This window comes from Hyla sarda, chromosome 1, assembly GCF_029499605.1.
Source record: "Hyla sarda isolate aHylSar1 chromosome 1, aHylSar1.hap1, whole genome shotgun sequence".
Taxonomy (NCBI): domain Eukaryota; kingdom Metazoa; phylum Chordata; class Amphibia; order Anura; family Hylidae; genus Hyla; species Hyla sarda.
In genome coordinates, this window is record NC_079189.1 from 15739747 (window position 1) to 15752174 (window position 12428).

The 12428-nt window shown below is 43.8% G+C and overlaps 1 protein-coding gene across 2 annotated transcripts in view; it reads right to left on the reverse strand.

Annotated features, from left to right (window-relative positions):
• Positions 1–12428, reverse strand: part of LOC130313981 (homeobox protein EMX1) — a 104278-nt gene continuing 91850 nt past the window's right edge. For both annotated transcript variants that reach the window (XM_056552717.1, XM_056552716.1), the window contains exon 3: positions 1–560. In XM_056552717.1, the coding sequence (XP_056408692.1) occupies positions 393–560 (168 nt within the window). In that variant the 3' untranslated portion in view covers positions 1–392. The remainder of the gene's footprint in view (positions 561–12428) is intronic.

A 12428-nucleotide genomic window follows, 5' to 3' on the forward strand; every position in this document is an offset into this window, starting at 1 on the left:
TATTATTTTTATTAACACACATGTACACACTAAATTGGTAATAGCTACAGTTTCTTTCCTTTATCAGATAAAGAAAATAAATTAAAAAAAAATTAGGGAGCAGATAAAAGATGGCCGAAAAAAGGAGATTTTTTTTTTCTTTTTCTGTATGATTATTCCGTCCATGGTCGTGATTTGTGGTGGCTGATAAAAGTCTATGGAGAAACCATCCAATGTGTGCCCATCACCATCACTGTTTATGGATGGCACATGATGGCCGTAACCTCCTCTAGCCAACAGTCCTGAACCAAGACCCCATAATGCTCACACTGGGTGGTCACCGCTCAGTCTTATGCTGGTTCTTCCATTATGGGATGCAGTGAAAGTCTTGTGTGGCCTCGTGGACCTCGCATTTAATCATTGGACGTGACGTCAATGTCTTCTCCATTGGGCTGTTTGGTGGCCAGTCTCCATCTGTTGATGTGGTGGGAACCCTTCTTCTTCTGCTCAGAGTCTGGGCCTTCCTCCTCCAGCTTCTGTCTCTTGTATTTGGTTCTCCTGTTCTGGAACCAGACCTTCACCTGTCGAATGAGAAAAGATAAAGATTAGGAAAGGAAAGGGGAAAAATAATCATATTAAAGGGGGTACTCCACTGCCCCAGCGTTCGGAACATTTAGTTCCGAAGGCTGGACGCGGGCTTGGGAGGTCATGACATCACGAACACTCTCCTTGTGACGTCACACCACACACCCTCAATGCAAGTCTATGGGAAGGGGCATGGCAGCCACCACACCCCCTCCCATAGACTTGCATTGAGAGGTCGTGGTGTGTCGTCACGACCCCCGCACCCAGCGTTCGTAACTAGATGTTCTGAATGCTGGGGCAGTGGAGTACCCCTTTAAGCCTAAGGTTGTCCAGTTGGATTCTGTTATGGTATATATAGGTAGTCGAAGGGGAGCGGTTGAGTTGGTTGGGGTTGCTACATAGAAAATATAATTTTTTTTATCTTTTCTTAATTTTCTGGTGACAGACTCCTTCTTAAATATGAATAGCTTCATTCCCTGTTATGGATGAGAGGATCCATGATCATGGACGGGTTCCTCCTGATCTATATCTCTATAACCAGAGGATGGAGAAGAAGTGTAGTAATATAAATTTAGCTTAAAGAAGACCATTGCCCACTTCCAAAGACATCAGCCATCTTCATCCATGTGGAGCCAACCTGAGCGTCCATCTCCTCCATGAGCATTGACCGCCTCTAGTTTCATGTCTAACAGGAATGTGCACAGACATTTGGGGGGCAGGGCCTGAAGGGAAAAAAGGGTACTTGTCATAATTATTTATTTAAATGCCCACATAATGATGCCCCACTGCCCAGTGTCTAAAGGGCAGGGACTCAAGCCCCCTTTCTTGTCAATGTCTGCACATCCCTGATGTCCAATATGGTAATAGGGGCCTCGACCGTCCACTTTAACACTTGACCAAGCAGTTGAAATCCACTTGACCGTCCACTTGAAGTCTAGACTGCTATTAGCATATTGGGCAGCTCCACATGGATTACAATGGCGCTATTTTTGGAAGAGGCCTCATTTTGAAAATATTTTTTAAGTGTTATCAATGAAGGATTTGGGAATATTTTTGAGACTTTTTGAGAGTACAAATTGTCAAACTCTTTGTAGCTTTTTGACAGAATTTGACAGACTTATCTCCCATTGTACTGACTACCTTCTACCCTACTGCTAGTCACAAAGGTATCTGGCTGTACTATGGATTGGACCAAGACGATTGGGGGGAGGGGGTTAGATTAGTATATGTGTGAATTGCAAAAAAAAAAAGAAATAACATATATTTCAAACAGAATCTACTGGGTGAGAACTCAGCGTGATGGCTGCTATACACACTGACTAATTCCAAGATATTCAGTGTGAGCAGCGAGCTCTCATTTGGCCACAATCCATGGGAATGTGAAAATGCAAACTGCATATTTAATACTCCAATTTTACATGATCATCAGTCAGACTTCTAGGGACAGGGCGCACCAAGGCAACCAGGGCAACAGGTCACGTTACAGAATGGTGGTCTATAGGCAGACAGGATACTTACAGTAAAAGCCTGTGAGTCCTGCTTCCCCTGCCCACACACAGTGGTTGACAGCTTCTTCTGTATGAGTTGGTCAATCATTTTGTGTGGTCAGGGGAAGCAGGACTCACAGGCTTTCTCTATGAGTAGGTGGGGAAGTAGGACTCACAGGCTTTCTCTTTTAGTGGGTGGGAAAGCAGGACTCACAGGCTTTCTCTATGAGTGGGTGGGGAAGCAGGACTCACAGGCTTTCTCTATGAGTGGGTGGGGAATCAGGACTCACAGGCTTTCTCTATGAGTGGGTGGGGAAGCAGGACTCACAGGCTTTCTCTATGAGTGGGTGGGGAAGCAGGACTCACAGGCTTTCTCTATTAGTGGGTGGGGAAGCAGGACTCACAGGCTTTCTCTATGAGTGGGTGGGGAGGCAGGACTCACAGGCTTTCTCTATGAGTGGGTGGGGAGGCAGGACTCACAGGCTTTCTCTATTAGTGGGTGGAGAAGCAGGACTCACAGGCTTTCTCTATGAGTGGGTGGGGAGGCAGGACTCACAGGCTTTCTCTATGAGTGGGTGGGGAGGCAGGACTCACAGGCTTTCTCTATTAGTGGGTGGGGAAGCAGGACTCACAGGCTTTCTCTATGAGTGGGTGGGGAAGCAGGACTCACAGGCTTTCTCTATGAGTGGGTGGGGAAGCAGGACTCACAGGCTTTCTCTATGAGTGGGTGGGGAGGCAGGACTCACAGGCTTTCTCTATTAGTGGGTGGGGAAGCAGGACTCACAGGCTTTGTCTATGAGTGGGTGGGGAGGCAGGACTCACAGGCTTTCTCTTTTAGTGGGTGGGGAAGCAGGACTCACAGGCTTTCTCTTTTAGTGGGTGGGGAAGCAGGACTCACAGGCTTTCACTTTTAGTGGGTGGGGAGGCAGGTCTCACAGGCTTTCTCTATGAGTGGGTGGGGAAGCAGGACTCACAGGCTTTCTCTATGAGTGGGTGGGGAGGCAGGACTCACAGGCTTTCTCTATGAGTGGGTGGGGAGGCAGGACTCACAGGCTTTCTCTATGAGTGGGTGGGGAGGCAGGACTCACAGGCTTTCTCTATGAGTGGGTGGGGAGGCAGGACTCACAGGCTTTCTCTATGAGTGGGTGGGGAGGCAGGACTCACAGGCTTTCTCTATGAGTGGGTGGGGAGGCAGTCTTTCTCACTTCAGCAGTCTGATAGGCTCATGGAGCTTCTCTCTGTACCAGACCAGTATAAGACATTAGAGTGTTCTTCCTTGATGGGGTAATTTTTCATGGCTGGGACAGAAATGTTCTTGTATCCAGGGGGCACCAGGGGCTCAGTCTCTACCTTGTAAGAGTGATTTTTATTTGAATTTTGAGGTTAAATCAATTAAAGTCAAAGAAGATATTACATCATATCAACTCCGTAGAAATTTTAAAGGATTTTACAGTCTATATAAGAAATATAGAAACAGAAAAACTACGGAATCAACATATGCGTCCTAAATATTTATAACATAGTAAGGATATGCTGCATATTAAATAAGAGTCTTCTGTTTCTTCAGCTTTTCATCTATGTGTTTGTATAATGTGGTAAGAGATCAGGAAAAAGTAATTATCTATCAGGAAATGTCTATGAAATAATATTAATATCATGTATCTGAGTAAAGTCTGGGCTTTACATACAAAGGCTAATATCTATCTATCTATCTATCTATCTCCTATCTATCTCATATCTATCTATCTCCTATCTATCTATCTATCTCATATCTATCTATCTCATATCTATCTATCTATCTATCTATCTATCTCCTATCTATCTCATATCTATCTATCTATCTATCTCCTATCTATCTCATATCTATCTATCTATCTCTCTCATATCTATCTATCTATCTATCTCATATCTATCTATCTCATATCTATCTATCTATCTATCTATCTCATATCTATCTCATATATATCTATCTCATATCTATCTATCTCATATCTATCTATCTCCTATCTATCTATCTCCTATCTAGCTCATATCTATCTTATATCTATCTAAAAATATGCAAAGGAATGCTTCATTATGTCTATCATAAACACATTTCAGAGGTACAATCCTTCTTCCTCAGATGACCAGACCAAAAAATGAGCTCTAAACTGAGAACAAATGGTTACTCATATATATCTACAACACAACACAACACTCAATCAACAAATTAAAAAAAGCGACCAATAGAACAATCTAAAACCTCTATAAGCATATAGATACCTGAATAATCCAAAAGGGTAAAATGAGGTAACCAAGGGCAACTCACTCTATTTGTATGTGTAGTATGCTCAATGTTCATACCAAGAGGACACCATGTAAACCCATGGAGAGCATAGCCAGATATACAATCATCTCCGGTATGCGCATCACCTCTATACCTCTGAAACGCGTTTATGATAGACATAATGAAGCATTCCTTTGCATATTTTTGGAATCCAAGTATTCATTTGCACTTCCTGAGATACCACCAATCCTTTTTTCTCCTGTTTCAAATGTGCAGTAATTGCCCTCGCCATGTTGGTAAGGTCCTACTGGTGGGACTCGGTGCGGAGGAGTATCTATTTGTATTACTGCATCTCCCCAGAGAGGGACTGATTTCCCTACTACAGGGTTGTGGCTGCTGCACCCCACCACCAGGTGAGCAGTTTCTCTACTACAGGAGGTGCGCCCCTAGTGAGGACAATTAGGTAAAATTAATCAGGATAAGGGGAAAGATGGATCCTTACCCTTAAGTGTTGCTCTAAGAGCACAACACCTACAGTAGCGTTTAGATCGAAGGAGTGGTTGGACCGCTGCCACGAGGAACTTCCCGGGGGGACGTCAGTCCATCCGGTGGAAGCACAATGCAGAAATTTAGGAAAAGGGTTCCTCTCAACAAAGGCGCTGGTCCGCAAGTGTGTTGTAAGGATTTTATTGGAGCAACGCGTTTCGAGGAACTTCCCGGGGGGACGTCAGTCCATCCGGTGGAAGCACAATGCAGAAATTTAGGAAAAGGGTTCCTCTCAACAAAGGCGCTGGTCCGCAAGTGTGTTGTAAGGATTTTATTGGAGCAACGCGTTTCGAGGAACTTCCCGGGGGGACGTCAGTCCATCCGGTGGAAGCACAATGCAGAAATTTAGGAAAAGGGTTCCTCTCAATAAAGGCGCTGGTCCGCATGTGTGTTGTAAGGATTGTATTGGAGCAACGCGTTTCGACCAAAATTTCTGCATTGTTATGACCCTATGTGGCACTCTAACCCCCCCCCCCCCTTTATTTTTCTTTTTCTTTTTCTCTATAGGATTAATTTCTTTCGGGACTGTGAACTCACCATCCAGTGGCCATTGAGTTTTACTAGGGCGTTGTAGCGACAATCAACCTTACTCCTACATAGAACAACACCGGCAGAGACTGCGCAAACAAGATGAGTTGGTTGGTCAGTATACTCGCAAAACTGTGACACTGAACGTATTTCCAAACCCAAATAACTCAGGAGGAGAAGATATCCAGAGACGAACTTGCCAGAACTTTTTTTTGAGTTGGAAAAATTGATTACGCCACGGGGAATGTTAAATTTTGGTTGAGAACCAAAAGATCAGAACCATCTAGTGGACACCCCATCCAGGTAGACACTGATGGTGATAAAGTATCCCCCCCTAAGAGTAAGAGTAAGACTAATATCAGGAATGATATGAGGGATCCCAATATGAATCAGGGAACACCATCCTACCCTAATCCAGTAGGTGGCGCGATCCCTAAAAATAAAAACAAAAACAGTTATGAGAAGTTGGATTCCAACACCCATCAGGGAATATCTCTACATCAAAACTGGTCTGACTGATAATTTAGAGATGAGCAACCTTACTGTAAATTCGATTCGTCACGAACTTCTCGGCTCGGCAGTTGATGACTTATCCTGCGTAAATTAGTTCAGCCTTCAGGTGCTCCGGTGGACTGGAAAAGGTGGATACATTCCTAGGAAAGAGTCTCCTAGGACTGTATCCACCTTTTCCAGCCCACGGGAGCACCTGAAAGCTGAACTAATTTATGCAGGATAAGTCATCAACTGCCGAGCCGAGAAGTTCGTGACCAATCGAATTTACTGTAAGTTCGCTCATCTCTACTGATAATCACAACCATAAAATACTAGAAACACACACTAAAACACCGTTTTCTCATTCGAATAGGACAGTGCTTAAAGGGGTACTCCGCTGCTCAGCGTCTGGAACAAACTGTTCCGAACTCTGGAGCCGGCGCCTGGAGCTCGTGATGTCATAGCCATGCCCCCTCATGATATCACACCCTTCCCCCTCAATACAAGTCTATGGGAGGGGGCGTGACGGCTGTCATGCCCCCTCCCATAGACTTGCATTGAGGGTACGGGGCATGATGTTGTGAGGGGGCAGGGCTATGACGTCACAAGCTCCCGGTGCCGGTTCCAACATTTGGAACAGTTTGTTCCAAACGCTGAGCAGCAGAGTACCCCTTTAAGAATAAGTCTAATAAGACTAAAATCAATTCTGATCACACCAATCATCGGAGTAGGAACCATTCACTGCATCCCACCATGATACTGCAAGATAAGAATCTTCCATTCAGTTCTATCATGACACAACAAGACTTTTCTAGACCATCGACCACTTCCGCATCCTCGCCACAGTTCGGGTGTGAGAATGGTGGCGGTGTACATACCCACACTACTACCCAACCTGATGCCATGTGTTTATCTCCCACTCTATTGGCAGACAAATACACAGCCCACCATGAAAGTAATTCATCTGCAAATCTCGATGATTCATTAATTCCTGTATACAATGCCCCTACAGCTTTAAAGAAGTACTCCGGTGCGGTTTTTTTAACCCCATGTGCCCCGGCTGCCAAGCGAAACAAAACAAACTTTAACTCACCTTCCTACTTCCCCCGTTGCTCTGATATCGATGTACCATTCTCCGGTCCCTGACTTCTTCCGCTTCCTGTAAGTAGAAGAGTCACATGACGCTAAGCGTATCACCGGCCGCAGGGGGACACTGCGGCGTCCGGTGATACGCTGAGCGTCACGTGACTCTTCGACTTACAGGAAGCGGAAGAAGTCGGGGACCGGAGAACGGGACATCGATATCAGAGCAACAGGGGAACGTAGGAAGGTGAGTTAAAGTTTGTTTTGTTTTGCTTGGCAGCCCGGGCACAGAGGGTTTAAAAAAAAACTCACCAGAGTACTCCTTTAATAAGCACTGGTGTTAATTCATCATTCACATGTCCGAATAATTCCACGACATCACATTTTGATGCAGATGACCATCCCATCAATTTCTCTTCGGTCTCTTTTTAGATCTTCCGGTCCAATTGACTCCGACCACTACTCAGCACCACTCACTCACTCCCAATACAGTAATGCACACGAGAGAACTCAACCAAAGTAATCGGATCACAGAATATTTCCGCTCAGCCCCCATGAAACAAAGAGCCTCCAAACAAAAGAGGGCCCAATGAAAAACAGATTGTTTTTCAATTTATCCCACCATAAATTCAATGATGCGGAAACATCTGTACTTAGTAAGGGATTATCTTTTTGTCCCAGCTCCAAAATTAATGAATTTACTTTGTTCATCGACCTAAATGAATATATCAAGAAATTGACAGTAAACAGTTTTTCATGATTAAGGACAACAATGGTTCATTTAGTTATGGACTAGAACCCTAGTTTGCTATCCCGATTGAGCCATTCTACCAATCTTAAGCCCCGATCCTGTTTTTATCCATTGAGTTTGAGAAGACCATATGTTAAGACCTTCTTTAATATGGTAGCCACTGAGTTTAGAAACATTAAAAAGAGATGTGATATTCAAGATAATTTTACTAAAGCTGAGAGATCTGCACTTAAATCTCTAGCCGTCAACCCATCAAAGAAGCCTACCATATTCTTTCCAATCAAGACTACTATGAGAAAGTAGCTAATGACCTTACGCCATTATATGTCACTAAATTTTACAAACTGATTGATGACACCTTCATGGAAGGCATATTGTCTAAAAAAAAAAAAGAGTCACATTTTTTAAAGATTAAGAATCCCTTCCCATATATTATCACCTCCCTAAGGTCCATAAGGACATCGAGAATCGGCCTGGTAGCCCCATTATTGCGGGTGTGAACTCTTTGACCATAAATATTTTGCAATATATAGATATACAGATGCAAAGACATGTGATACACCTCATTTCTTATTTGAGAGACACTCCAGATTTAAGACACTCATTACAAGATATCAGATGAGCACCCTCATTTTATTGGGTCACTTTAGATGTATCTGCCCTATATAGTAATATTCCCCAGAAAAATGGCATTTCTTCTGTATATAAATTTCTAGCAACTGATTGCAGTATGCCTGAAGCTCAGAAACTTTTTATTTTAAAGGGCATCAAGTTTATATTAACACATAATATATTCAGTTTTGATTCCACCTTTTATGTACAAAAACACGGGACCGCAATGGGCACACGTTTCGCGCCTACATACGCGAATCTCTATATGGGTGACTGTGACAGTCACTTTATATATAATAACCATTTTTGGTCCCCCGTATAAAATTCTTTCGTAGATATATAGACGATCTCCTCATTATATGGGATGGAGAAGTGAGTGAGTTCCAAGATTTTGTTAAATACCTCAACTGCAACGATTGGGATCATACATTTACCAGCAATATAGTCAAAAGCAAAATTGAATATTTAGATCTATTTCTGGGGACCAAGAATAATGAAATCGTCACCCGTACATACTTTAAACCAGTAGACTGTAATAGTCTTTTGAATTTTAAGAGTGCGCATCATAAAACTTGGTGGGAAAACATCCTCTTCGGACAATTCCGAAGGTTGAGGAGGAACTGTACACATATCAAAGATTACAACAAACAAAGTGCACTGATGGCCAAGCGTTTCTGGGATAAAAGCTATCATCTCAACTTGATCAAAGGGGCACAAGAAAGGGCTAGGAACATGTCCCAGGGTGATTGTATAGCACCCAATACTAAGGAGAAAAAGGATTCCAATGATTTTAATTTCTGTCTTATTACAATGTATAATCCCTCATTTAGAGTCATATAAGATGTACTTACTCGCCATTGGCCTATACTGTGTAACGATCCCTTTCTAGGGGAGGTATTACCTGATAAACCAAAAGTAATTTATCGGAGAGCCATAAATATTAAGATCATTGTAGCCCCTAGTCGTCTCAAACTACCCCCCAATGGTCCAGTGATCTCCATTAATTTAAGTGGGGCTTTTCATTTTAATATCACAAGATGTAAGTGTTGTGAAGTTTTGAATCATGGCAAAAAATCTTTTATGAGTTTAACATCTGGTGAGGTTTTTGGCATTCGGCACTTTATGAATTGTGGATCATCATTTGTCATTTACATGATTGAATGTACCTGTCCCTTTCAATATGTGGGTCGTACCTCTATGTGTCTAAGAACTAGGATCCACAACCTCAGGTCCAATGTCACTAGAGGATACGACCTACATAGCGTGTCACTACACACCAAGTCATCTCACAAGTGTGATTTTACTAATTTTAGTGTCACTCCTATTGAGTTTATTCCTGACAGTATTCCCAATAGACATGAGGTTCTATGGTGTAGAGAGAACTATTGGATTTTTAAGCTAAATACACTTACACCTAAGGGACTAAATGATATGATAGAGAGTAATTTATGATTCATTAAGGGGTCAGGGCTATCCCCATTTTTGTATGAGTCATTTTTGTATTTATATATTGATGTATTCTAATTTTAAAAATTTTCTAAATCTATCTATCTCATATCTATCTATCTATCTATCTCATATATATCTATCTATTACTTATATATGTATAATTGTAGTATAGTAGATAAATTACATAGCACACCCAGTCGGCCGGGTAATCCCATGGTTGACAGTCCAGAACGGATCACCTATGTAAATAAACAATCAGACAAAGCAGCAGAGGAAGCCCTGTCTCTATCTGTCCATTCTTCTATCTGGAGAACAGGCTCTGCTTCTTTATTGACAGGCCTGGTCATTGTGCTGGGTGGTGGGGCTTCAGTTAATGTAACAATTGTGGATACAAAGCCTTTGAAGGTGTTTCGGGTCAGATCACTGGTGATAAAGACTTTGGTCTTCACACCTCAACCATTCTAACTTTTTAGCTTTTGTTTTTGTCGTGTACTTTTTAAATCTTGAGTTGAGCCCCAACCATTGTAACATGGTGAAGACTTTAGCCGGTCACACACAAAAGATAGCTGTAGATCGAATATTCATTTGGCTGACACCTATCTCTTCTGATCCCTCCATACATAGGCCAAGCCAAGTGTCAGGGCTGTAGCTCCCATGATGTGAGTGAGGCGCCTCAGGTGCACTGTTGAGAGGGGGCGCAAGGGGGGTCCAGCACACATTACACTGAGGCATTGATTCCCAACCGGGGTGCCAGGACACTGTGAGTCACAGGCATGCAAGCGGGAGGGAAGTCTGTGTGCAGTGCCGGGATGGGTGATGCTGCAGCCCCAATCCTTGTGTATCCTCCCTCTCCTGTGAAGAAGCTCTGAGCTCTGGATTCTCCCTGGTCCCTCAGCAGAATGATGTGGATGGAGGGAAGGAGCAGGGGCAGCGCTGACTGAGGCCTACTCAACTTCAGGTAGTGCACCCCCACCCTTCTGTCACCCCTCTAAACCCCTCTGTCACCCCTGTACACATCACGATTACCATGGACACCCCTCTGACACCCCTCTACACCCCTCTGTCACTCCTGTATGCCCCTCTGTCACCAATGTACACCCCTGTCTCTCATGTAGTCTCCTCTGTCACTGTGTGGGTTAAGGCTGGAGGCATTGTGTGTGGGTGAGGCAGGAGGCATTGTGTGTGGGGAAGGCAGGAGGCATTGTGTGTGGGGAAGGCAGGAGGCATTGTGTGCTTTGGGGGGGGGGGGGCTGGAAACATGGGAGGAGATTTATCAAAACCTGTGCAAAGGAAAAGTTGCCCAGTTGCCCATAGCAGCCAATCAGATCGCTTCTTTCATTTTTCAGAGACCTTGTTAAAAATGAAAGAATCAAGCTTATTGGTTGCTATGGGCAACTGGGCAACTTTTCCTCTACACAGGTTTTGATAAATCTCCCCCCTTGTGCATTGTGGGAAGGCTGGTGGCATTGTGTTTGGAGGAGGCTGGAGTCATTTGTGGGGAAAAGGAGAGGATAATGCTGGAAAAGTGCAGAGCCTAATACTAATATGTTTGTGTTGCAGGTTCTGCCCAAGAGTTTTGTCTGGAATAGATTATTATGGTGTCCTGGGCCAGATGGGGAAGGGAAAAAAAAGAGAAGGACTCTGATCAGTGAATATGTCATTTGTGAGTCGCTGCATAAAACCGTACTGTAATCTACATACGAAACATATTTTAAAAATTATTCGGTAAGAGTGCAATTTTCTGTTCTTGCCTCAGGAGCAAAAAGAGCTAGCTACAACTCTGCAAGTGTTCATGAGTTCTCAATGAAGAGAGAGGAGGTAACCCACTGCCAGACTCCTCTTCTGGCAGCTCATCTCCCTGTGAGCTAAGGGATCAGGCCAATGAAATTCAACATGACTTTCTCCCTGAAGGTCTTCCATAGGTGGACGACGAGAGGCCACCATACATATTAAATGGTTGACCAGGCCAACAGAGATCTAATGGGTATGGCCATCTTTAATCTCCTCATAAACTAGTCAGAAAGCTATTCCTCCGGACCTCACATCATAAGCCTCCGTCCTGGATCGCCAGTCATCTGGCATGGAGCGAAGTTCACTCCGCGCACCGGATGTCTGGGGTGTCACAGCCGAGATCGCGGGGGTCCCCAGTGGGGGGACCCCCTTGATCAGACATCTTATCCCTTATCCTTTGGATAGGGGATAAGATGTCTAGGAGCGGAGTACCACTTTAAGGGCCACCATCCTGCCCCACTATTGAGATCAACTGAGAGAAGATATGGACATTACAGAAATATGGAGATCTCTTCTAGTCTACTTTCTTTCTAAGACCCCAATAGGACTACAATGTCCCATAAATTGGTCCAACCATCTGTCACGTTGGCCTAAGCAGAAAATTCCAACTGGTGGATCCAGCTGTCAGCCATAACTGAGTCACATCCGGCTGTGACCATCATCGGCCGACAATCTGTTGAACATCTGATGGGCCTTGTGGGATTTTTCCCATGATGACATGAAGTTTATGGTAGAAATGGCTGACTGCCAATTCATCATACATGCTTTTGAGTTTTGACAATTATTCTGACTTAGAGGGGATGGTTTATATCTAGCGATGCTTTCCCCTGAGTATAATCTTTCTCCGACAACCAATCGA